The sequence below is a fragment of the Podarcis tiliguerta genome (assembly GCF_965153285.1).
Source record: "Podarcis tiliguerta genome assembly, chromosome: 6".
NCBI classification, from domain to species: domain Eukaryota; kingdom Metazoa; phylum Chordata; class Lepidosauria; order Squamata; family Lacertidae; genus Podarcis; species Podarcis tiliguerta.
The window spans coordinates 93138167-93165231 of NC_139539.1; the positions used below are offsets into that span (position 1 = coordinate 93138167).

The 27065-nt window shown below is 45.9% G+C and overlaps 1 protein-coding gene across 1 annotated transcript in view; it reads right to left on the reverse strand.

Moving 5' to 3' along the window:
* The window catches only part of PAPPA2 (pappalysin 2), a 128570-nt gene that overhangs the window by 92915 nt on the left and 8590 nt on the right, over window positions 1–27065 (reverse strand). Inside the window, exon 2 of the mRNA XM_083446232.1 lies at window positions 15544–16606. Within this exon, the coding sequence (XP_083302358.1) occupies window positions 15544–16606 (1063 nt within the window). The remainder of the gene's footprint in view (window positions 1–15543; window positions 16607–27065) is intronic.

Genomic DNA, 27065 nt, shown 5'->3' on the forward strand with positions numbered 1-27065 from the left:
GGCTGGTGGCTCTTTGCACACAGGCTCCCAGTACTTCCTGGAATGACCATGGGAAGTTTTGGGGTGGTGACGTGCTCATTTCAGGAAGCGCTGCTGTGCCAGACACCTTCCACGGCTGCAAGTGGGCTTTAAAAGAAAAATGACCTGCAGAGAAGACCCCCTCAGCCACCTTGTTCACTTAAATAAAGGTAAGCACTACTCTTGCCGCAAACCAACAAATTCTGAACAAAGTTTTTCTGCCTCCTGTGAAAGAAGCAGAGAGAAAAAATACCTCTTTCACAGGGAGCAAAGACTTTCACAAAAATAGGAGGCGAGGTCTGACCCAGCATTATTTCACACAACCCCTGAATCAACTTGGATTTCCCTATTCTAGATCACTGTACCCTGGATGAACTGACTCCACTGAGAAGGGCTGGATTTTTAGCTGATGCCAAACTTCTGTGTGGTGAGATCTGTGATGGCCACATTCTCACATGCAGACCTCTGTTGGACGCCTCCAAGTGATAAGCACACACGCACACATAAATAATCCCTAAATAAGAGAACAAGGAATGAGAGTTCCTATTATGGCACAATTCTAAACAGACAAGCAAAATGTAATTTCCTCAGGGGAACTAAGAAACGCCGCTCAGTAGCCTCACGTCTTAAAATAAATCTTGGTTCCCAACCTGTGTGCATCTAGGAAAAACCACTCCAAAAAAACCACTCCAAAGGCTTGCAAGCCGTCCAAATTCCATGGACTGAGGTCAGTCATGTTTGAAGGGATATTCCTGCCTCTCTCCAGGGGAGACATTTTTCTCACTGCTGCCTGCAGGTCCCTTGACACTAGTAAAATGTTTCCCGCCTCCCCCATTCGCTTTGACTTCATTATCAATCACCCCAGGGTTGTTGGCTTTTTCCATGAAGTTGGGCCAAGCAGATTTGATCTGATCCAAAAAGAAAAAGGGAAAAAAAGCAGCTTGGTGTGAGGAAGGGGGAAAACAGACCTTCAATTACAGTGTGAGAGGAACTGCAGACATCCAGTGATGAGCGGCCCAGCGAAAGACCAAACAACATGGAACAGAGACCAAATCAAATTTGGAATGACCGACTCCCTTGGGCTTCTGCTTTTGCTGGTGTCTCCACTGGTGCTCTCATCCGTCATAAACAAGTGTTAGTGCCAATGTTACTCTATTCCACAGTTATTCATTCGTATCCCTTAGGCCTTCTGCATAGACTTCTCCCCCACCCACCCCATCCCCACAATGGCTCCTAACCCAAGGATTCTGTGACACATTGTCTGCACATTAATGGATAGTTGGAAACGACTCTGTATTCTATTTCTGATCTTCTAGGAAGAGTTTCTGTGCTTAAATAGACAAATGGCAGCACCCACTCACAAGAGAGGTTTTGGCAGGCTCAAGGAAACTCCAAGGTTTACAAAAATATCTTCAGGGGAAATCCTAAAAGGGGGAGACCCACAAAATTAGACAAATAAGGACTGAGTATCTTCAGTGGACATAAAATGCTTACTGACCATTGTGAGGAAACAAATAACCTGTTGGGATGGAGAAGCAAGAAAATGGTGTGGCTGGAAAATGAGCCTGGAAGAAGAGGGTAGCAACAACCATCCTGGCTCACACTATTTTTAAATATCTCCAAGGACAGAGGTGTGAGAGCGGCCCATAAAAATCAATGGAGAAATCCATTTTCTTAAACACAGATGGGACTGAACACCAGTGTGTCTACCCCGCACCCAAAGAGTAGAAGGCAAAGATGATAGTTCCTGCTCTTTCTTATGTGGTCTCTTATTTAGGGCAAAACAAGCAAGGCCAATCCATCTCACTGTCCCAATATTGCAGGTTGAAAGTGCTTGCACCTGCTGTCCAGGTGGATCAGGTGCACAACAGGGTCTGGGATGAAGATGAGAGGGTGGGTTACAACATCTCTGCAATAATATGCATTGCTCCTATCTTTGCATTGGGTTGACCACAGTGAGAACAGGATGCTGACCACGGACCCAGCAGGCTCCTCTTATGTTTACATTGCAGGCTGGGCTGAGAGAGTGATGTTCATTCTTATTACGTAATACAATTAGCTGTATCCTGCATTTTAGGGCGCCAAGTCTTTTAAGGTGTCTTGTAAGTAACACCAGAGCACAACAGAATGTTGACAAAATAACAATAACGATCAAAAATATAATATGGGTTATTTCACAACCACTTATTCTCATCCTTACACTAGTGCAACAGCCCTTGCGTTGACATCCAGTGACAACCAAAATTGGTTTGCTTTGAGAGCATATGTTGCAGCCCGCATTTATTTTATTATTTATTGCATTTATATCCCAACCTTTTTCTCCAAGGAGCTCAAGGTCGTGTTCAAGGTGGTTCTTCCCCTGTTCATTTAATCCCCTAGGGTAGGCTGAGAGGCATTGACTGGCCCAAGCTCACTCAGTGAGCTTCATGTCCGAGTGGAGATTTGAACCCTGCTCTTCCAGGTCTTGGGCCAACACTCTAACCACTGCACAACACTGCCTCTGTTTCATGACACGCTTTCCTAAAAGCAAAGGGTTTTACACTTCTCTCACACGGATCCATTTCACTGTGCTTGAGACATCAGTGGGGGGGATTATCATCTTTGCACCTCCCCACAATTGTCTGAAACTAAACTCATTAGCAGGGGAAGCGTATGTCTCAATGTCAACTTTGAACCTCCAGAGAGAGCCTGTTGCTCATTCTGATGAACACAGCAACAACACAGTGCTGCAGTTGGGGCAGCGGAGTCTCACAGCAAGCATGAAGTATGTGAATCAGTTTGAGAGGAAAAATTGGGAGACACAAGATCTACCCACCAGGGAAGAATGGCAGATGAAGCTGATGGATTACATGGAACTGGCGGAAATGGCTGGCAGAATCCAAGACCAGGGAGAAGAGTTGGTGGAAGAAGATTGGAAAAAATTTAAAGCTTATCTACAAAAACATTGTAAAATTAATGAATGTTAGAAGGATGCTGGAATGAAGCCATATGGTTTTAGCAGAAATGTAATAAAGAATTAAGTAAAAGTGGATTGACAACGGGACAAAATGAAAAATTTAAGGTTAGACCGTTAAGATAAATTATAGAACGAAAATTGAGAAAGATGGAAAGAATTTGCTGAAATAGTTAACTGAAATATAATACAAAAAAGGGAGGTGTGAGGAGGTCGATGAAACAAGTTAATGAAAGGTAAAGATATGGAATATTGGACGAGTGTGTTTAGTGTTTTGTTTTGTTTTTCTTTTCTTTTTCTTTTTTTCTCTGCATTGTTGTATTGCCTTTTTATGTTTCTATATTCCTTTTTCTTTGTTTTTTTTATGTATTGTAATTGTCATTGTAATGTATGTTTTGTTAAACTTTTTATTGTTTTTCCTTTTTCCTTTTTCTTTTTTCTGTAATTTTTAAACTTCTAATAAATATCATTTAAAAAAAAAAAGTTTGAGAGGAAAAAGTCAGAGACAAATGCCTTGTGGGAGAGAACCGGATTCAGCCACCCCATTCTGCTGGAAGAAGCCACCACAAGGACTCCCACTAGCATAACAGGGTTTCCCTCCCCTCTCCTCCCCCTGTGCCTCCCCCAAATCCACTCTGGAGGGTGGGGAGAAATCCCGGAACACTGTGTGGGGTGAAGAGAGGTAATTAAGTTGGGCAAGCTTGTGCTAAGAAAACAAATGGCATTGAATTTCACCCTTAGTTAACAATCCAGTCCTGGGCATGTTAAGTGGAGCTTACTCCTATACAACCACACGTAGGATCACAGCCTGCACCAGTCCTGTGTCCTTCAAGACACATTGCAGTCTTTCTGCAGGAGTAAAAAGGGGGAAAGCTGCCAGTGAGCACCGCTTCCCCCAAATCCATCTTTCTGGTCCTTGGCAGTTACAACTACCAACTCTTTCAACAGCTACTGATCTCAAGATAGCTGCTGTCAGAGAAACTGGTCAACATGTTTCCAAAGACAGCCACAACACCTGAGGACTAACTGGATCTCCAACACCAGCTTCTCCTCCTTTTCCCTCCTGGAAACAGTATGAGATGGGTGAAGATGAGCTAAACTTGCTTCTCACAGTAGGGCTGGGTAAAATTATTACCTACCATTTTTTAGCACAAAATGCAAGATCTCTGTAACTATGGGACACAATTTCAGGTTGCCCACCCCATAGGCAGCCAATCTGGCTATGCAACAGGGCTGTGCTGTGGAGGCAGGCAATGGGTCTGCTTCAGCACAACGTGGGATAGCTAAGTTGGTAGAGCATGAGACACTTAAGCTCAGTGTTGTGGGTTCAAGCCCCATGTCGAGCAAAAGATTCCTGCATTGCTGGGGGGTTGCACTCGATGACCCTGGGGTCCCTACAATTCTATATATGATCTAGTTAAACTAGATTCAGAGTGTGTTTTGTTGTTGCTGCTGCTGCTGCTCATCTTCTTCAAAAACAAAACTGCAGCAAAACATGAGCGACATGAGGGGGACGGGACAGACAGGAGTCTGAATCACGTTGTGAAGACTTTGCATCCCAGAGAAATCAGTCATGCTGGTCACTTAAGTCTCTGGACAAAGGGGTCAGCAGCTTCAGAAGATCAGCCTGCTTCTTCTGGCACTCACCATCAAAATGCCATCCAGTTCATCATTTTTAAAAAAACTAAAAATAGGTTTCAATGTTATACAACGCAGTCACGAGCATGGCATTAAGATTATGGTGTCATTTCACATAGTGTTAAAACCCGGACAGTCCATGCAGGTTCTACACAGACAGGTTTGTGAGGCTGGTAGAAGAGCCTTACTTGCTTTTCCCCCTTACGTATGGAGAAAAGGGAGACCAGTTTTGAACCATGCATCCTTTTATGCAAGCGGGGCTATAAAGGAAAATACCTTTGATGAAACCTGGTTTCCCAGTTCATCATTCATCTAGTTCATGTCCTCCAGGGACAGCTAAAAGCTATTCTCTCAGACGTTCCCAGAAGCTACATGGTGGATAGCAAGCGCCCAGATGGTGACCTGGGTGGTGAGGTTCTTTCTGACCCAGATTCTTCTCTAGGGCTGAAGTCATACATAATACTGAAAGGGCGCTGAAAACACATTCTTCAGATGTGCTGCCAGTCCATTCTCACAGATGTAGACAGTGAGGCCCCTCCCCGATTTCTGCCTCTTCTTCCTCTTGCTCCATCTGGGGGAAATTAACAAGGCAGCCAGATGCAAGAGGCGGGCAGGGCTCCCATACCTTTATTAGTTGCTTAAAAGGAGGATTACAGAATAGGAAGCTCCTTCCAGGGGTGCTGTGTTTATCTGACAATTATTCACACATGCAAGACGGTAGAATGTGGCAAGATTTTCACTAATTTGAAACACTAATTTAGCAACTTGGTAACCCGGAGAAGAGGATAAAGACACAACAATTGTTTTTAATTGAGCTTAGAACAAAAAAAGCAAAACTGACAATAATTCTTCTGCTTGTTGCCAACCTGGGGCGCCTCCCCAGATGGAAGACAGCAATTTCCAGATGCACCGTGCAAAGCTGGGAAGAGCCTCCTAGCCGTGGAAACATCTGTGCAAGGGAATAAGGGAGTGAACAGCTGGAGCCAATTATCATATTGTGCCTTCTTGGGTTCTCTTTCAAATTTCACTTCTGCGCTACAAGATAACTTTGTAACGAAGTGCACAAACACACGTTTGCATGAACAGGCACACATGCACACCAGAGACAGATGTTTTGCTCTAAAGTCCATGGCTGGCAGCAGTGGGCACCTTGAGATAAAACCTTTCCTTTGCTATGCCTGTTGTACACACATTGAGTCTCTCCCTGAGTTCCAGCTCTTATTCTGGTTCTTGGCTTTAAGCAGAGGAAGGAGGGTAAGGTGGTCCGATACAGAGAATCTCAGGGCTTCTATGCTTTCAACAACTGTATTGAAGAGGAAGTCTCAGCAGGTGCACCTTCTTGCATGCCTGCACGACAAGCTCCTCCGGTCAAAAAGAGAGAGAGAGAAATCCTCCCTCCACTAGGAGGAAGGAATCTTAAAGGTCCAAGAGTTCTGTGCTCCCTTGCATCTCACCATTGCCCCAAGGCAGAATTAAGATTACACAAAGGCATTCTGCTCAGGTCTAAAAGAATAGAGAGAACATTATGCCCACCAGCACCAGTCACACACCACAGGTTGGAAGGTGTACTTATGGAGACACCCTGGAAGATCACAGGTGTGTGCTGCTTTTACATGTGAGTAGAACACTTGAAGTGTCCCAAAGAGACTACCAACTCAGCGCACCCAATTCAGAGTTAAGGGTCACTACTTCACTCCCCTGCCGGAGCGGTCATCCCTTTAAACAAGGGTTTCAAACTTTCTGTCTTCCGACATCAATGTTTTCTACTGAGGAATCCCTTGCAAGTCCACCCAAGGACCCTGAGTGCTGCAGAGGATCCAGGGCCTTTAACCAGGGCCAGCCCACTCATGAGGTGGACTGAGGCAGCTGCCTTGGGTGGCAGAAACCTGCAGGGTGGTCGCCCACCCCTGTTGCTGCTGCTAGAGAAGCAGAGGTAGGGGCTGCTTCCAGTGAGATCTCACAAGAGCACCAAGATGCTGCCCTGTGACCCAGTAAGCAAGCCTTTAGCAGAGAGGTAGGGACGGTGCCTTCCTGTTTTGCCTGTAACTCTCCTAGGTTGTGCATTGCAGAAGAAGCTCAGTAATAATGGAAAATAGTTCTCCCCCCGAAAAGCATGTCTGCCTTTACTTATCTGCTCACTGAGAATCCCCAACCAGCTTCTGAGGAACTTCCTGGGGCAAGTGTCCGAAAACTGCTGTCCTAAAGTGAAGGGGCAGCAGGACTTCTGATTCAGTCAAAGCTCTTCGAACCCTTTAGTGGTTCATCTGCAGAAGGGGGCACAGGACTCCCGCCTCCCCTCACAAACATTTACGCTCATTATTTTCCCACCGCTATGGACCGCCATGAAAGAGAGCCAGCAACAAGATCTTCACCACTCTGGTGCTTCTCTGGTGCTATCAGTGCCTTTGGAAGGGCCATCTGGATCAGGACCACAATGGGGTGGAGTGGGGGGAGACTGAACACAAATACATATGAGGCTACATTTTGGAATTACAGAAAACTTTGGGAAGGCTGATCATGGATCTGACCTTGTAACATGCAGTTTTCCCCTAGGTCCAGCACCTGGGACACCCATGTCTTCTACAAGCAAGCCATCTGCAAGGGACATTCCACCTCTGGTTGTGCCCACATTATTGTGGGAATGTTCAGGGGTGCAGGAGAGGATATATTGACTAATTATATCCTTATCCAACTTCTGCTAACAATATATCAGCAGAGTTTATAGACATTCCCCTTTAAGTTTGCAACGGTAACGCTTGCACAGGTTCGCTAGAACCTCTATAATAATTACTCTGGTAATTTCCCCTTTGTTCCCTCTTAAAATACAAGACACGACACAGTCTTTATAAAAGCATAAAATAGTTTACTCATGTTCTGTTCACAGTATGATCCCAGAAGGGAGACAGCTTAAAAAAGGTTACATACACTTAGAATCTATCTTGTAGCAAGATAGTCCTTATCTCCTCTCTTGGCTGAGAGCCAAGAGGGCATCCTTAGATGTTTCCTCATCGAAGGAAGATGGCAGAGAGAGAGAATGCCTCGCTGCCCTGTGCTTTTATCATTTACCTGCACAGGTGAGGCCACACCCACCTCTGGTCACATGTGGAGGAAGTCTGTCCCCAGGAAGTTTACCTGCTTGCTGGACTAACATCCCTCCCCATGTTCTAACATGTACACTCTAGGAATGTTGTCACTGACTGCTCCTGTGTTTACATCCCACAATTATGACTTGCAAAGCCTTTTGTTCTCTGCCCTGTGCTGCTCCTCACAACTCGGTGCACATCTTGCCACACTCTCCTCTTACTTGCCCTTCTGCGTGCCAGGACTTACGATCACTTTACGAGCAACAGATGGAGTAGACATTCATCATGTGCTTAGATCTCTGGACAACATTATTATTAAGTCTGACTTAATTTCTACCCACCCTCCTATAAAACCGAATTGATAACAGCTTCTAGGCTGTCCCCTTTCCGTTGCTTTCCCAGACTCCTCAAACATAGGAGTCTCCAACTGTCAGGATCTCGGCCAGTATATGGCAGTGCGCACATGGGCATGAGTCAGAGACTGGGCTTGGGTGCAAGAGATCCATCTGGCTGTCAGCAGTTCACAGATCATGGTGGTGTCATAATCAATGTCGAGAGAGATTTTGTAACCAAATCAGGGCAGGAAAGCAGGTGCAAGGAAGGGAGGAGTGCAGACAAAAGCACAGGAACAAGAGTGAAGAGCAGGCAGGAGGGGGAAAATACAAAACAGAAGAAAAAGACAACATGGACCTGTCACAATCCTTATAGGCCACATTCTGGAGCTTTGTTCCTACTTTGTCATTTCTGAGCACCCTTTCGTACTCACCATTTGCATGGTGGGAAAATGGTGGCATTTTGCCAGTAATCCAAATCATGGTCAGTACCCGGTTGAATACAAAGGAAGCGCACCTCTTCTCGTGGCAAAAGAGGGTCTCCCAGAGCTCCTGCAAGTTTGAGATTCCTTTTGAGAGCAGAGGGTCTGGTCTCAGGACCACCCCACCGAGCCCTATCATGTTGCAGCATGAGCGGCAGAGAGGCCCATCTTCTCTATTTTTATTTATTTATTTATATTTGCATTTTCGAAAACAGGAGCAGAGAGCATATTTAACCCCCCCTTCCCTTCCCCTGTCCCACTTACAACTTCGTACCAAATACAGCATATATACATATACCATATGACGTCCCTTCCACACTTTCCCTGGTTCCTTTGCTTTTCTGCTACTCCACGTAAGCCACATCTTTTTAATCACCCAACTTGTTATCTATTCAATTAACTATTTCAACTCTGCTGGATTCACTGGAGACCAGCAAAGCTATGTATCTGTCTATACCGGTTCTTAAAATATTCACTAAACATTTTCTATTCCTCCTTATATTCCTTATCTTCATTTTCTCTTATCCTGTTCGCAAGACCAGCCAGTTCAGCACATTTGAACAATTTGCACTGTCATTCTTCCTTAGTGGGGACTATATTTGTTCTCCACCTTTGTGCCAATAAGGTTCTAGCTGTGGTGGTGGCGGCGTATAATAATAAACTCTTTGGCGTTTTTTGGGGACCTCCGTTGTTACCATCCCCAAGAGGAAAATCTCAGGTGTTTTGGGGAGAGGCCCATCTGCTCTAGAAGGGAGGGTAAGAAGGACCGCAGGTTGGAGCCAGGAGTGCTGGCCAACAGTGGCGTAGCGTGGGGGGTGCAGGGGGGGCCGGCCGCACCAAGCGCAACATCTGGGGGTTAGGGTTAGGGGCGCAAATCCACGGGTTAGGGGGCGCAAATCCACGGGTTAGGGGGCGCAAATTACTTGCCTTGCCCCGGGTGCTGACAACCCACGCTACGCCACTGCTGGCCAAGGAGGGAGGCTGTGAGGCGCAGCCCTGAACTCCAGCCACACACACTTCCTGCCCCCCTGGAAAAACAGAGAGGAGAACAGCAAAGCTAAGAATTATGGAAAGGAAAGAGAAGGGCAAGGGACACCAACTGGAAGCAAAACGACACTGATTCAAAGAGACAAGTCGGGAGACAGACTAATAAAGTCCGAGACGTGTCTCAAGAGGAGCCGCCTGACCTGTGTCTGAACAGGACGCAGAAGTATTTGGCTGACCCTAGTCGATAGCCACCACATTGCAAATGTTCTTTTCAGTACAAAGGGCAGCGTACTGACAGCCTCTTCACACACTATAAATCTCCTGCATGGAAAGCAGCTCAGCGGAGGAAAAAGCACGCCCAGATAACGTGCAAACATACGTCCCACACACATTTCATTTTGGGTGTGTTCTACAATAACACTCAATGAACAGGTCTCTGGAGGAGCCCTCAGTGCCTTTCACTAGGTATAAAATACATTTTGATCACTCGTGTGTTCTTAAAATGGCGAGTCCCTGAATCTCAGCATTCTACACACCATGGAACATGCAAGAGGGCACTGGCCAATAAGAGGTTCTGGGTAGTCTTCCACTGAGAAACAGAAAGATTCCACGACTCTGCTCTACAGAAAGCAGCAGAAATAAAGTGTGGTGGCCCATGCCCTTTAGTTTGCTGACATCACACCAATGTCTCACATTGGGGAACTTCAGTCTTCCTCTATACCAATGAAAGCCAGGTGCCCATTGCCACATCTACCACATCACTTCAAAATGCCAAGGCCCCTGTCACCCCAATTGGTGCACTTGCCCACTCCAAATAATCTACTTACTTTCTGAACCAGCATCTACTGAGGAGGAATAGAGACTAATACCAACTGCTAACTTGCTGACTTGGTGGCACTGTGGTCTAAAGCACAGAGCCTAGGATTGGCCTATCAGAAGGTCGGCGGTTTGAATCCCCATGACGGGGTGAGCTCCCGTTGCTTGGTCCCAGCTCCTGCCAACCTAGCAGTTCAAAAGCACGTCAAAGCGCAAGTAGATAAATAGGTACTGCTCCAGCGGGAAGGTAAGCGGCGTTTCCGTGTGCTGCTCTGGTTCACCAGAAGTGGCTTAGTCATGCTGGCCACATGACCCAGAAAAACTGTCTGTGGACAGACGTCGGCTCCCTCGGCCAGTAAAGCAAGATGAGCGCCACAACCCCAGAGTCGTCTGTGACTGGACCTAACAGTTAGGGGTACCTTTACCTTTAACTTGCTAAGCTGTGCACGACACCATTTTGTAAGCCTGTCACAAGTCTTCCCTTTTTTCCCCTCACCATGGAGAGTTTACCACAATGCTCTTCAGTTCACATGACTAACTTTCTCCATACAAAAAAAAGAGAAAATTAAAATCCCCATATGAAGAAAACTGCCGTGTCAGTGAGAAGGCTAAGCTAAAACCTTTCTCTCCTGGTATTTAATTTTTCTACCTGCAGGATGTTTTGAGGTCATTGTTTGAATGCAGGAACATTCAGTCATGAGAGCTCCTTCCAAAAATCTGAAGCGGAAGAGCCCAGACAAAGGTTTGCCACCTCCTGGAGAATTAGGCTCCAGGTCACTCACTGTGCTACAAAACCCAGGAAGAACTTAAATCCAAAGCTATCTACAGCTCTACCCCAGCTGCCTAAATACTTTACAGTTACATAAAGTAAAATATAAGGCTTAAGTTCACCTTCCCAGTTGCCCTGTTGTTAACTGCTTTGCTTTACTCTGGCACAGCAGACCTTGCTGAGTCAAGAATAAGCTAAGTCTCCACAAAATGTGAGACAAAGAACAAACATATAATCTCCTTGCCACAATCATCGTGGTGATCATTCCCACCTAAGTAACAACCCCCACAATGGTCTCTCTCAGGAGGTGATGGACTCTCCTTCCTTGGAAACCCAGCCAGATGGGCGGGGTAATTATTATTATTATTATTATTATTATTATTATTATTATTATTATTATTATTATTATTGGTTTTTATGCAGAGGCTGGATGGCCATCTGTCATGGATGCTTTAGCTGAGATTCCTGCCTTGCAGGGGTTGGACTAGATGACCCTTGGGGTCCCTTCCAACTCTACAATTCTCTGATTCTCTATCAAGCTTAGAGTTTGTGGGGATATGGATTATGTTTATTTAATAATGAGCTGGTTGTATGTAAAACTGAGGATTAAATTTGGTGAAATGTGAAGGGTGGGAGACACTGGGAGATTGGTAGTGTTTTAGACGGGGGGGAATGCATATTATATATTTATACAAAAATATATATATTCTAGGGGTTTCATTTTCACCCTCTGCATGCAGCCCCAGTGAGGATGAATTGTTTATTACTGGGGCCAGATGCCAGGCAGCCCTGTTCAAGGCCAGGGAGGAATTTGTGTGTGTTGTCTGGGAGGAGGCAAGGTCTGTTTTTCTCAGGCAAAATGTTGCTCAAGAGGTATCAGAAGGAAATGTTTCAAAATGGATGAATAACCATTACTGATAGGTAAAAGAGGATTTACTCTGCTCAATTATTTTGAAGACAGGTTATAGCAATGTATAAAAGCCATAGCAGAAATTGGCAATTGAACGGGGTGATGTTTAGGGAGAAGGGGTGAATGTATTTTGAAATGATAGTTGGAAAAGTTATTTTATTGCCTGCCCTTGCCCCAGTGGCTATGCTCTTTTTAGTTGGCTACATGTTGTACAAGCCTGCAAAAGACTTATGTTTGGGCCATGAAACACCTTGAGCGACACCTACGACACTTGATCTTAGCCAAAAGGCCGAGAACTGTGCACACGACCTTTACTTCTTGAAATTAGGATGGGATGAACTGTGATTATAATAAAAAATACATTGTTGTTGTTGTTGTTCCACATGTGTCTGTGTGTGAGATAATGAGAGAAACTTCAGTTGCAACCACATAATGGAATATCGTTTTCCTCCGGCGATAAATCTAGCCCAGTCTGCATCTTATTGCTCTGGCTCCTTGGGGCTTGTTTTGTTTGGTGTTTTTTAATGGTAGCTGGTAGACAGAATCAATCACACAAGCGGTAATCCCCTGCAAATGGAACTTAATAGATTTTTTAAAAGGCAGCCTATTGACCCAGAGACCTTAATGGCTCGGGAGCTGCTTGAGTCTGGCGTGCAAATTCGCCAGCAGACAGTTTATAAATGCACACAAATCGAAAAGGGTAGTAAAAATCCTTTTAAGTGGCAGGCCCTCCAAAAGCACAACAGAGAATTTCCAGCATTAGAGCTCTTGGTATTTACATTATAACCTCCCATGGTTGCCTCAGTGAGATGCTGAATGGATAGCCGGCAGGGAGCCAGCCTCTTCCTGCCACAGCTCAAGAGGATGACATCACCAGAAAGACAAGCAGGTGTCCAGCAAAGTTTCAGGACTTCGGATTAAGGGAACTGGGCAATAGATATCAACATCTTGAACTGACCTTTCATTTTAGGTGGAGCTATCACCATGTTTTGCCATATGTGAAATTCTGGTGAGAAACTAGGAGGTCCCTACTTGAGAAAAGAATCAAAGGAATTTTTTTAAGCCTTGAAAAGTGATTTGTGGAGTATCTACACATCTCATCATTGCCACCAGATTTTGCATTAAGTAACATTTCAAAACAAAATGAAAGACTTCAGCAAAACAACCATGGAATTTGGAGGGAACCCAAAAAGATACAGTATGTGCAATTCCGTTCTATGCATTGAATTTCTCTTTTCTTTTCATTTTTCTTTTTCGAATGATCAGTGTGAATCATTCTGTCAGGCAGTGTGAAATGTGGGATAGAGTCTTGCACCTCTGAGCCTTAGGTGTGAGTCCCGGCTCTGTCTTGGGATCACTGTCTGGGCCTCAGGCAGATTCAATTCCCACTCTTTGCACAGGAGAAACAGTGACCCCAAGAACAGTGCATGGATTAAATGAATGCAGGTTATAATGCACTTTAATGCTATATTAGATTTATGATTATGGCAATGCCCACCTGCGTCATTCAATTTCCTGGGTCATAGATGTTGTTTTTTAATCTAGGATAGCCATACTCTACTCTTATTCACAAGCTGAAACACAGTACAGTGCACCTGTTTATAGAACTTATCTGCACCTCCCAGAAGAATGTGGATGGAGGGTTGCCTTGACACGTGCAGCGCTTTGTTCACATTCTATTCAAAGCAAAGAAGGTCTCACTCAGTTGCACCTTTTCTAGTGCACAATGAGAATGCCATCTCAATTTATCAAGTGATGCATACATGGGAGGCTGAATGTGACTTTGGTTTTCCGTAACTGGACCGAGATGCATGGAATAGTTACTAGAGATCTGTAAGTTAGGAGCACTGATGCTGACTGAAGCTCCTTCCAGCAGTACAAACTCCAGCAGCTATTGGTCAGGGAATGTAAATGCTTAATTGCCCAGATGTGTGACATTTACAGGTAGGTTGATTATTATTATATTATATTATATTATATTATATTATATTATATTATATTATAATTTTCAGACTATTTTATGCTCTTACTTATTTCTTTGCACAGAGGAGGGTGGACTTGTACTAGAGTGGAGTCTAGGAAGTCATCATCATCAAAACTGTACAACCAAGAACCTAAAATCATCACATGCTTTAATATGGTGCTTACCATAAAGAATCCAACATAAATGCATAAATGCCTCTTTGTTTGCTAAAGAACTATTTGCAGTACTGTTATCTCCTGCAACAAGACTCTTCCCTCGTTTTCTTTCTTATGAAATGAATTCTCATCCAAATATATATTTAGATCCAAGGCATTGAGCATTCCAGGTAGCAGAAGACTGTATACAGGCCAGAAGTCTCTTTTTCTCTGGGATATGAAAGGGCACTCGTTTTTTTTTCTTTGGGGGGGGGGTTGGTTGTAATGTAAGAATCACATTTTAAACTCTGTACCAGAGAAATTAAAAAAATAAAAATAAACCCCAAGCCTGCTTCTCTCCCCACAATGTTACCCTTGGCAGCCCAGGGTCTCTGGCTCTTGGAGTCGTCTCCCCCACGGCCTCTTCCAGGCTTGTTTGGACTGCAGGGCGATGGAGCCTTCGGCTTCCATGGCCTCTCGCTCTGAACAGGAACAATTCCTATTTCCTAAAATAATGGCCCTGACCAAGCCAAAGAAAACTAAAAACAATATATTCATTTAACAACACTAACAATTTCACCAGAACTTGCCAACAAAAATGCTAGCTAAATCATTCCAGAAAGGCTTTCTACTGGACCTGAAGAAATCCCAAAAAACTCTCGCTGACACTCATCTTTACTTTTGGATACTAGCAGGCCCCTTGGTGGCGGTTGGTGTGTGTGTGTGTGTGTGTGAATATTAACAGCTCTATGCGGAAGACTTCAGTGTCAATTGGCCAGGAGACGCACATCACCGTTTAAGGAGTCTCCACATTCACTGGCTGAGTCTACAAAACAACACGAGGGGTATTCAAATTACAGACATGAAATCAGCTTCAGCAGTCATTCTCCCTTCCCATGAGAGCCCAGAGATCTCTAAACAAATAATTAAGCACACCATTGCCAAACTTAAGTTTCAATACAGAGGTGGTAAACATTTTAAGTACTATAAAGCCGTTAAATGTCTGAACCTGAAACAGGGCAGAAGCAGGTATTGGAAACCTGTGAACCTCCAGAAGCCATTGGACTACAACACCCATCATCACTGGCCATGCTGGCTGGAGCCAAGGGAAGCGGGAGTCTAACGGAAGACGGAGGACCACAGGCTCTCTGCAGGTAGCCAGCCTCAGACACATTTATTCCTTTCTCCTCCTCCCACCCCACCCCCACCCCCATCGGCAAACATCTCTCTCCCTTCCAGCGCACTGCTAGCACTGCATCAGCAGTAGTCAGTGCGGACCACTGTTCGCATTAGCCTAAACCCAGAGAAATGAGTAGTATGAGAGGGGAATCAATGGACATGATCCTGTGGACTTCATTGCAATGGGCTTTGGTGCCTAGGAGTCTCCAGGCAGGAGGGCAGGGCCCTCCCTCCCTCCCTCGTCCGCCCACAACTTACCGGTGTGGAGATTCAGGGTCAAAGCACGTCTTCTTCACGTTGGTCACTCTGGGGTTGCAACAGTCCCCGTCGTCAAAATTGTCAAGCATGTTGTTGCATTCCATGTTGCAAACCCCATCCCGCCGCACCCAGTCGTAGCAACGCCCCAGCCGGCGGCAGTCCCCCCCGTCGTAGCCAGTCAGCGGGTGCTCGCACTCGGGGTCACAGTATTCATTGCCAATCTTGCCGGGCTCACAGTTCATCAGGACCACGCGGTGGCGGAGCAAGGAGCTCTGCACCTTGTGTACGCTCAGTTGCCAGGTGATGTTATAGCGGCCAAAGGCCCCGCTCAGCACCCGGTGCTGGTGGGCAATCTGCTCCTGGCTGACAGTAGGATGGAGCCCCTCATCGTCATGAATGTTGACGACCCGGTAACGGACCACCTTCTCATTCCTCAGTGGCCAGTGGCTGTTGTAGTAGGAGATCAACTCCACGTTGTCGCAGACGGTCTGCCCACAGAGTGGGGGCACGAGCGGTGAGAAAACCGGAGGCTCTGGCGCTTGGAAGGACTCCACCAGCGGGTAGGCACCGTCTTTGAATGTTACCCATTGCTGCTCCAGGCGGCTGAACCTTGCACTGAGCACCATGGTAGCTTCTCTGTCTTCAACCTTTCTCAAGAAAGCTCTCTGGAGTTTCTCCTGGGGTAAAGCAGCATTCCAAATGGCCAGCAGAGCCAGGTGGCCACGGAAGTGGTGCCCGTCCTCCGAGCTGTCACCTCCCAGAATCAAGGTGCGGCAAGAAGCCATGAAGGGACTGTGGAGGGCCCCAGACTGCTGGGAACTACGGGCCACCCGTTCCCCGTTCAGGTACAGCAGCATCTGCTTCCCGTTGTAGGTGGCGGCCACATGAGCCCACGTATTGAGTTCATAGCGGTGTGGTACCGATATGGTGGAAGATCTCTTGAAGCGGTCTGTCCGGAGTGAGAAGAAGAAACGGGCATCCTTCTTCCCAGTGTTCTCCTGCGTGCGGATGCCAAGAGTCCAGCCCCTGTCACTGGCAACGTGGGAGCAATTGTCAAACACACCTGAATAGAGGAGAGAGAGAGAGAAAAAAAGAAGAAAATTCAGAACAGATGCTAGTACAAAGACCACACAACATCTCAGCTCTAGAACAGAAGGAGTGAGTTTAGGATGAATCCACACTAGATCTTCAAACTGGCTTGGATCCAAGGGCACTATAGTGGCTTCCCTCAAAGAACCCTGGAAACTGCAAGAGATGTGAAGAAGTCTTTGTTTAAAAGGAATGACAATTTACAAGGTTTCTTGCTAGCAAATCTACACCAAAACAGGTTGGAAACGCATTTAAAATTTGGTCCACCAAACACCAATTCAAATTGGGTTCTAATTTGTAGCCACAACGATAGTTGTGCAGTGTGTTTTGTGCTGTGGCTGGATGGTTATGTGGGAGCCAGCTGAAGTTAAATCCTTCGAAGACAGAGGTCCTTTGGCTGGGACGGGACAATATGGGATTGGGGGGGGGCAACTCCCATCTCTTGCGGGGGCACAATTAGTGCCAGCACCATCCGTTAAGAGTTTGGGTGTAATCTTCGACACCTCCCTTTCCATGGAGGTGCAGATTGCAGCTACAACAAAGGCGGCATTTTTTCATCTCCGCCAAGCTAAGCAGTTGGCTCCTTACCTCTCTCGCCCTGACCTAACCACTGTGATCCACGCGACGGTCACCTCCAGACTGGATTATTGTAACTCCCTCTACGTGGGGCTGCCCTTGAGACTGACCCAGAAACTCCAGCGGGTGCAGAATGCCGCGTTGAGACTCCTTACAGGGTCCTCGTTGCGAGATCACATTCACCCAGTGCTACACCAGCTGCACTGGCTCCCAGTGGAGTACAGGATCAGGTTTAAGGTGATGGTTTTAACCTTTAAAGCCCTATACAGCCTAGGACCCTCGTACCTACGGGACCGCCTCTCCTGGTATGTCCCACGGAGGAACATACGGTCTTCAAATAAAAACATCCTGAAGGTCCCAGGCCACAGAGAGGTTACGCTGGCCTCAACTAGAGCCAGGGCTTTTTCGGCTGTGGTGGAATGCTCTGTCACAAGAGACTAGGGCCCTGCGGGACTTGACATCTTTCCGCAGGGCCTGTTCCACCAGGCCTTTGGTCAGGGCACAGCCTGACTCCCTCCTTTGGCAATCTTCACAGAACTTTAGACTAATGGTTGCCATCAATTTGATTTGAATTAATTTTATAATGAAACGATTTTAGAATGTTGTACTATTTTATTGTTGTTAGCCGCCCTGAGCCTGGCTCCAGCTGGGGAGGGCGGGATATAAATAAAATTTATTATTATTATCCAACCCTAATCATTAACCTGGGCTGTCTGGAATCTGCTACATCAGTCATGGCACCGTGAAGGCAGCAAAAAAGGGCACATTCCCTGCACCACATCCATCTAAAGACCTTATTGGAGAAAGAAGTGCTTTGTTCCAAATCTGAGGCAAGAAAAGGAGGAAGACAACCAGTGTGAAGGCGCCCCCATCACATATCCTCTCCAGCACTGAGCTTTTTTTGGGGGGGGGGTGTCTCCCAAGTTTGCAGCAAATGCCAGTGGTGACAACTGGCCAGTCCCCGCAACTGCCACTGAGAAACACACACACACCCAATCCCTGTAGCTGTTCTGAAACTTTTTTTTCCAGATTGCTTTTTTTAATTCCTGAAAAGGAAAGCGAACACACTGGCCGGAGAATGGCAAAAATTATGGCTGAATCAGCATTAACCTCAAAAGAATATACTTCAGTCATGCAAACTGCAAATCTGGGAGAAAACTCGTACTGTGGGTGAGCGCCACCACGGTGACTTCTCTTTAAATAATACGCCAGTCTTCTTGACCCTGCGCTGTGAAAACTTCTATAAACTGGAAAACAGTGATCGATGTCTTCCTGCTGTTGTACAGCTATGCACAATATTATGTTTCACTTTGTAGAAGCCTTATCCTTCCACACACACACATTCTACTCCTCCTCTGTCTACGATATTGTCACCGGGCACCGGTCGTGGGGTGGGCAGTCGTTCCATAAGACGACCTCAGGCATCTCCAACTCCTGAACTATGCAAAGCTCATCATTATAAGAACCGTGCCTCAGTTTTATTCCTCTCCCTCTTCCTTCTCTGTCACATTTCCCTTGTATGTGAACTCCCCCCCCCCCCATTTAGATTGTATTATTATCATCATCATTATCACTATTATTTATTATCAATAAAAATTATTATTATTAATTCATTGTCCCTATTATTTGTATTTACTCGATCAGGATCTTTGCTTGCAACTGAAGGCGGTCTGTAGTCTTCAAGGTCGCAGCAGCAACCAAGTCAGGCTGCATCCAGGGATCTGAACCTGCTTTGTTCAGCTTTGTTCCCTACCAGTGGAGCTATCCAGAGAATCAGTGCTGACTGAGCAACTAAGCCCCTAGGAAAATCGCAGCGGACAGCCCCTGAGTGGCTACTATTGGTCTCAGTCCTGTCTCTGTTAAACAGGCTTATTTCTTGCCTCTTCAACAGAACAAATATTTTCTCAGCTGGCTTACTGGAAGAACTGAATGTAGCCTAGAGAACCACCCTAACTTCAATTCTGCAACCAGGCCACTCATATTCTGCAGACTGGGTATTTGCATGCATTTTGCATAAATTAATTGGCTGAAATCACCCATGTTTGAGGATACTTAATTTTTTTGCAGGTGGAAAGGGGGGTGGTAAGTAATTAAAGGAGAATGACATGGAAATGTTTCTATGCTCTTGTCCTCTTGTCCATGAGGGTTAGACTCATGTGTTACTAAGTGTGAACAGTTGCAGGAATATCTTGTCAGGGGCTCATTGCCAGCTCCAAAATACCCTTCTTCTTGTCAGGGACTCTGAAGCTTGAAGTGGGAACCTCATGGCCTGAAACTGGAGCCCAAACTAGCAAACTAGCAAACTAGCAAACTAGCAAACTAAAAAGAAACAAGAATACGCAACACTGGCCCTGATTGAAGCCTCTAGGTTGGCCATTCACAGTAGCTCTTGGCCAAGTCAACAGAAGAATGCCTTCTGCTCAGTGAAGCTGGAGAATATATCCACCATATCTAATGAAAGGACACTTTAGCTGTACATTTAAATATTTTTTATAGCTTGAGGAAATGCTTTCATTAATGTTCTTACCCATCCTGAGCCTTCAAGGTGAGGAAATGTTATGTATTTTAAACACATACAAAAATACTCTGCTACCTCTTTTCTAGAAGCATCCCTTCCCAGAAGTTTTCCCTCAAGAATCTACTTCTGTTCACAGCCCCTTTTAAGGATGAGTTAGCGCGAAACAACCACAAGGATGCTTTTTTGCGCTCTCTCTCACTGCATGCTCCTCACCATCCAGAGGAGGAGCTTCCACACATTCAATTTCATCAACAAGTGTCTGCCTGGAGCGCTCTGCATTGTTACCAAAGAGCTTCCACATCTGGAGTCCCATCTGGCATTGGCAAACCTGCTCCCTCCCCTTGATGCTGTTCCAGCTCTTTGCATTTGCCCACTGCCGTCCGAGACTTCGCCCTGCTAGAGGCCCAGAAACTACTGCTCCGGAAAAGTCAAGAACATTTTCCGGGCCCCTGCGTCAGAAGCCCAGCCAGCAAGTAGGAATATGCCCAGGAATGTGTCTGATGCTGCAATCTGAGAGCTCCACTCCAGCATCGCTTCAAACAAGCAAGCAATTCCCTTTGTCAGGAAGCCAACGTGTGAAACCATCCAACATAGGAGCAAGGGGGTGGAAGCAGGAACTAAGGGGGTTCTGGTTCAGAGGAACCTGTAATAAGGGCTTAGGCTCAAGCAGAAAGGAGAGAACCCAGAAGAGCTGTGCAGCAGAAGGTGGCATCTGTTGCAACAGGGCATTGCCAGGAGGTTAGGAAGTGGGAGGATCTAGAGCACAGGTGGAGAACCTGTGGCCCTCTGGGAACTTGCTGGACTCCCAGGGGATGATGGGAGTAGGGAGTCCAACAGCACACAGAAAGCCACAGGTTGTCTCTGCCCACAATTTCAAGGCTTTGCTTCAAAGCATCATCCTTGAGAGAAGCTAGTTATGGCCAAGGTTCTAGCATCACACCATAAGAACCAAGAGAAGACCTAGTCCTAAGATACACTCAGCGTAAGATACACTGAGTGCTGCTGGTCCCAAAGGCAAGCTGCTAAGCCTCTGGGTGGGGGCTGCTCCCTGAGCCGTCACAATCACCAGTTTTGTAACACCCTGGACTGCTTGTCTGCATGCTTCTGGCCACAATTCAAAGTGCTGGTTTTAACCTTCAAACCTGTAAATGGTCTGGTGCCAGGATATTTGAAGCCACGCCTCCTCCAAGGTCTTCAGAGGAGGCCCCATTGATGCTTTCCCTCCTTCATGGTGGTTCTGGCGATGGTTAGCAAGACCTCAACCCTCCTCTGTGGTGGCTCCCTCTCTTTGGAACTCGACTGCTTTTGCAGAGCCAGTGTGGTATGAGAGCCAGTGTGGTGTAGTGGTTAAGAGCGGTAGACTCGTAATCTGGTGAACTGGGTTCACGTCCCCGTTCCTCCACATGCAGCTGTTGGGGGACATTGAGCTAGTCACACTTCTCTGAAGTCTCTCAGCCTCACTCACCTCACAGAGTGTTTGTTGTGAGGAGGAAGGGAAAGGAGATTGTTAGCCGCTTTGAGACTCCTTAGTGGGATATCAAATCCTCCTCATTCTCTTCTTCTTCTTCTTCTTCTTCTTCTTCTTCTTCTTCTTCTTCTTCTTCTTCTTCTAGCAAATACCTTCAAATACCTTCCCTGAAGGAGACCCTCTGGTCTATAAATCTTTGGACTGTGAAGCTCCCTACTGTGGTGAAGTAAAGGTAAAGGTACCCCTGCCCGTACGGGCCAGTCTTGACAGACTCTAGGGTTGTGCGCCCATCTCACTCAAAGAGGCCAAGGGCCAGCGCTGCCCGAAGACACTTCTGGGTCACGTGGCCAGCGTGACAACGCTGCTCTGGCGAGCCAGAGCCGCACACAGAAATGCCATTTACCTTCCTGCCAGTAAGCGGTCCCTATTTATCTACTTGCACCCGAGAGTGCTTTCGAACTGCTAGGTTGGCAGGCGCTGGGACCGAACAGCGGGAGCGCACCCCGCCGCGGGGATTCGAACCGCCGACCTTTCGATCGGCAAGCCCTAGGCACTGAGGCTTTAACCCTCAGCGCCACCCGCGTCCCTCATACTGTGGTGAAAGGGGATAGCTAAAAGGAAAAATTGTCTGGAACTTGGGGGGGGGGGGAGAGAGAGATCTGTAATGATCAGCTGTTCTTGCATGTTGCTGTTCTGAACCTTGAAGGCTTCAGCCCACCTATAAATGATTGGCATTTAATCCCCTCCCAGGGGAATCTCTATTGAACAGAGATTCAGCCCCAGGTTCCCTTACCTCTTTTTCGCTGGTTCTGCTGCCTTTCCATTATCCCATAACACCTGTTCTCTCCACCTGTTTTCAGAACATGTTGATAATTATTCTTGCAGATGAGGGTAGGGATGAGAAGACTGGGTCTTGGCATAGGATTCAGAAGTTGGTTCCTGAATCAGATCTGGATAATTTATAAACCACACACACACAGAGAGAGACCTTTAAAAAAAAACACCACACAGGCCATGTGGTTTGAATTACAGTACTGTTACTGATGCGTCTCTCTGTATTGTACTTTAAAATAGGGAGGGGCAAGATGAAAATGCTTAATATGAGTTTTATTATTCCTCTTGGTGTCATCTTGCCTACTTTCCTTGCTCCATGGTCAGTGATGCTCCCATCCTGAGACTGTTTTGACTCCTGGATATTACTATCATGAGTAATACTATGCTGGCAATCCTTCTCTGCCATGCACTCCCACCAGGGTGGGGGTGGAAAGGGCAGGATAGGACCCAGACTGGGGTGGCAGACTGTAGGTGGTGGTCCACTGGCCAATTGCCAGGAGACCACCTGGACCCTGAAGGTTGTTGAGATTTCTGCAAATGATGTTGACACAGCATGGCTGTTAAGCAAGCACAAAATATTCACTGTGCGTCTTCATTCTGTAAATCTAAAACATGCGGGCGGACAAGAGGGATTTTGATTTTTAAAAAGAGAAAAAGGTAGACTACATAACAATGAAGTTAGCCCACCCCTGATATGGATGCTCTCTATAAACAGTTTCTGGTATGTATGTATGTATGTATGGATGGATGGATGGATGGATGGATTGGACTGGAGTTCAGTGTCATTTATCTGTGGGGAAACACAAAAACTAGTATAATGGCATATTATTACTTAAGGTGTGTAAACGACAACCATCCTTGCCCTTTGCTTTTTTTGCAGGCTGGTTCAAAAGAAACAAGTCAACTCTCAATTTATGCAGGGGTTACGTTCTGGGAATAGTGTATAAAACCAAAATTGCATATAGTCAAAACACACTTTCAACCTGAACTTTCTAACACTCACCCAAGGGCACTGAGCACTCTCCCTGCACCTGTAGGATTGCTGACAGAAAATACATCTATAAATAAAAAACCAATCTAAACCAGAGTAATGATCAGTGACAAGGGCGGGGTATTATCTATACAGAATACCCCCACAAATGCCATTTTTGGATGACAGCCCATCCTATGTCAAGGTGTGGGAGAATGACTAGGGCAAGCCTTTGAGAGGAGCAGAATGCATTACATCAGCTCTCCACCTGTTTTCAGAACCTGGTGATAATTATTTTTGTAGATGAAAGGAGGAATGAGAAAACTGGCCGATGGTGTAAGAAAGATGGCAGAAATATAAAGGGAAAAAATAAAAGTCTCACAGCTGGCACGCTGGCCCTGTAAGGCTTCACCTAATACATCCAAGCTACAGTCAGTATTGTTGGAATGTGTGTGAACAAATTGCTTCATGGCTTTGCTCTTAGTGCGAACGTGCAGGAGTTTTGGATTCCTGCACAAAAACTTCAAGCAAACCTATACGGAAACAAAATCAAGTGCAGCACATATCTGGAAGTGCCCCAAACAAGCTTCTAAGCAACACTAGGGTGATAAAATCTGCTTCCGTTTAGGCTGCTTTACGTTGTCCCACAAACTTACCTCATGTTATTTCGGAGCGGGGATGCAAGAAGAAGAATATCACTAGTTATATTTTACAGACAATAATAAGACTAAAATCAGAAAGATTCCCTTTTCTCCTTAAAAATGGCGGTCTTGTTATGTTGTTCTTTGCAGTCCTAGTTGTACTTTTTAAAAAAAGAAAGTGAGGAACTGAAGCACAGAAGTAGGAGCCCTGGGTTTGGAAATGGTGACCTGAAATTCCCTCCCACATAAACGTTAAACTTCTCTGGTCAGCTGCCAGGGGCTGAGTATATAAATGCAGAATCTCCCAGGCAATGGCTTGGCCATCAGTCACTTTCTCTCCTTCCTTCTCTAACCAATCAAAGCACTGCCTGGCTCCCATCCAGGGAAGACTTTGGGTGACAGAAGTACCTAATTGAAAGGGTCTCCCCAGGACTGACTCTCCGGAGGAACAAGGTCATATGCCGTGGAGGCTTCCACCTTTCCTCTCCTGTGCAGCTGTACAGCCCAACAGCCATTCTGAGTAACCCTTTGTGTTTCTTGTTGCCCCTATGATGGTTGAAAAGGTCCAGCACCTGGCAGACCCCAATGCACGGCTGGTGGACCACATTCAGCTTGGGGAGTTGGGTTCCATGTCATGTTGGTCTGCTCTGGAGATATTTCCACATAAGTGCTTGGCTCAAAAAGAGCAGGTGGGGTTTTAAAGCTGCTACTGGTTGGAGGATGGATGGCGGCTAACAGATTGAGGTTGAATCCTGACAAGACAGAAGTACTTTTGGGGGACAGGAGGCAGGCAGGTGTCCTGAATGGGGTAACTGTGCCTGTGAAGGACCAGGTGCGCAGCCTGGGAGTCATTCTGAACTCACAGCTGTCCATCGAGGTGCAGGTCAATTCTGTGTCCAGGGCAGCTGTTTATTAGCTCCATCTGGTACACAGGCTGAGACCCTACCTGCCCGCGGACTGTCTCGCCAGAGTGGTGCATGCTCTGGTTATCTCCCGCTTGGACTACTGCAATGCGCTCTATGTGAGGCTACCTTGGAAGGTGACCCAGAAACTACAACTATTCCAGAATGCGGCAGCTAGACTGGTGACTGGGGGCAGCCGCCGAGACCATATAACACCAGTCTTGAAATACCTACATTGGCTCCCAGTACATTTCTGAGCACAATTCAAAGTGCTGGAGCTGACCTTTAAAGCCCTAAACGGCTTCGGTCCAGTATACCTGAAGGAGCATCTCCACCCCCATCGTTCTGCCCGGACACTGAGGTCCAGCGCCGAGGGCCTTCTGGCGGTTCCCTCGCTGTGAGAAGCCAAGTTACAGGGAACCAGGCAGAGGGCCTTCTCGGTAGTGGCACTCGCCCTGTGGAGCGCCCTCCCACCAGATGTCAAAGAGAAAAATAACTACCAAACCTTTAGAAGACATCTAAAGGCAGCCCTGTTTAGGGAAGCTTTTAATATTTAATAGGTTATTGTATTTTAGTGTTTTGTTGGAAGCCGCCCAGAGTGGCGGGGTATAAATAAATTATTATTATTATTATTATTATTATTATTATTATTATTATATGTGACTTCAAATTGTAGGTAACAGGCCAAAACATTTAATGTTCCTCCATCTAAAAAGCTAGCTGTCAGGGTTATAACGTACCTTTTTCTCTAATCTGCTAGCTTTCTATGTGTAGGGAATATGTTTGTATAGAAGAAAATTCACCTTGGGAACGCCCATTCCCGGCCTGAAATAATACATTCTAGAAACAGTTTTGCCACATCAAATCCTGCAGTGTGAACTAAGCCTGAGCATTAGAGGTTTCAATCAAACGATCTTTGAACCTTTCTGTTCTATAGTTCCTCGCTGTTTTAAGGCTGGTGGAATATGTTGTGTTGCACGTCTCAAACACAAGCCATCCTCGCGTATCAACATATTTTGAAAAATCTGAAAATGCTAACAAAGGGTCTCTAGAAACAGAAGCTAGAAAAACACCTCAGAAAAATCTGGGCTAGAAAATAAATCATCTTCCCCCCCAAGCTCCTCCTTGCAATGCTGCCCCGCCCCCCAAAACACATTTCTATAATTATCACATAATTAGCAGGAAATGAAACAGGAGGACTGTAGAAAACAGCTGCATGGCATAAAAAAGCAAGGAAGAGTTCTGAGAAGTTCAGGCCAGAAATTTTTGGCCCACAGTTGCAAACACAGCTCACCCGTCATCTGCACAGTGGCTCTTTTTCTGAGGGCCCAGTAAACTTATTGTCTTTGCCAATGGCCTGGGATGGCAGAAAGGATGGGGCCTGGCAAATGGCAGGTGGACTGAATTCAAATCAGCGGACCACAAGTTGTGCAGACCAGGAGGGAACTGTCCTAGAAGTCTTCGGAATGGTCTCCCTAAGCCCACCTGGTATTTGTGGACTGCCATAGTGGTAGGCATTGGTCAATAAATAAATAAACAAATAAATTTATTATTTGTACCCTGCCCATCAACGTCTGGTCAATATTGCTTTTTAATTATGATTATTATAGGGCTAAGAAAAGTGGAATGCTCCCCAGCACCATTTTTTCTTTATTAATTTATATATTGCTTTATATGCCAAAATGGCTTCAAAGCAGTTTACAACTATAAAATCAATACATAATTAAGATACACAATAAAAAAATTTTAAAAAACCTGTTAATACAATAAGACCAGTTCAGGGGAATGCCTGCCTAAACAGGTGTGTTTTCGGGAGCCGAAAGAAACTAACATGGATGGGTCGTCTCGCATTTCAGCAGGGATGGCATTCCACCACACTGGTGCCACCACTGGAAAAGCCCACCCCCGTATTACCACAAGCTGATACTTAGAATCATAGAATCACAGAGTTGGAAGAGACCACAAGGGCCATCGAGTCCAACCCCCTGCCAAGCAGGAAACACCATCAGAGCACTCCTGACATATGGTTGTCAAGCCTCTGCTTAAAGACCTCCAAAGAAGGAGACTCCACCACACTCCTTGGCAGCAAATTCCACTGTCGAACAGCTCTTACTGTCAGGAAGTTCTTCCTAATGTTTAGGTGGAATCTTCTTTCTTGTAGTTTGGATCCACTGCTCCGTGTCTGCTTCTCTGGAGCAGCAGAAAACAACCTTTCTCCCTCCTCTATGTGACATCCTTTTATATATTTGAACATGGCTATCTTATCAGATCATGGCAAAAACTACCCTGGCCCCTTTAAGCTGACAGTGGTGCCCTTGCTGGGCAGTGAGGAGGAAGATGGTCCAGAATTATTTGAGGCTTTGTGTGTAAGTAGCATCACCTTAAAGCAGCTCCGTGACTAATAGGCTGCAAGAGCAGAGCTCATAATGTATGCCCAATAAAGGAGCACCACTTGTGAATTCTGCAAAAGCTGAAATCTCCAGACCATCTTCAAGGGAAGCCTCACTTACAGAGCATCATTAAA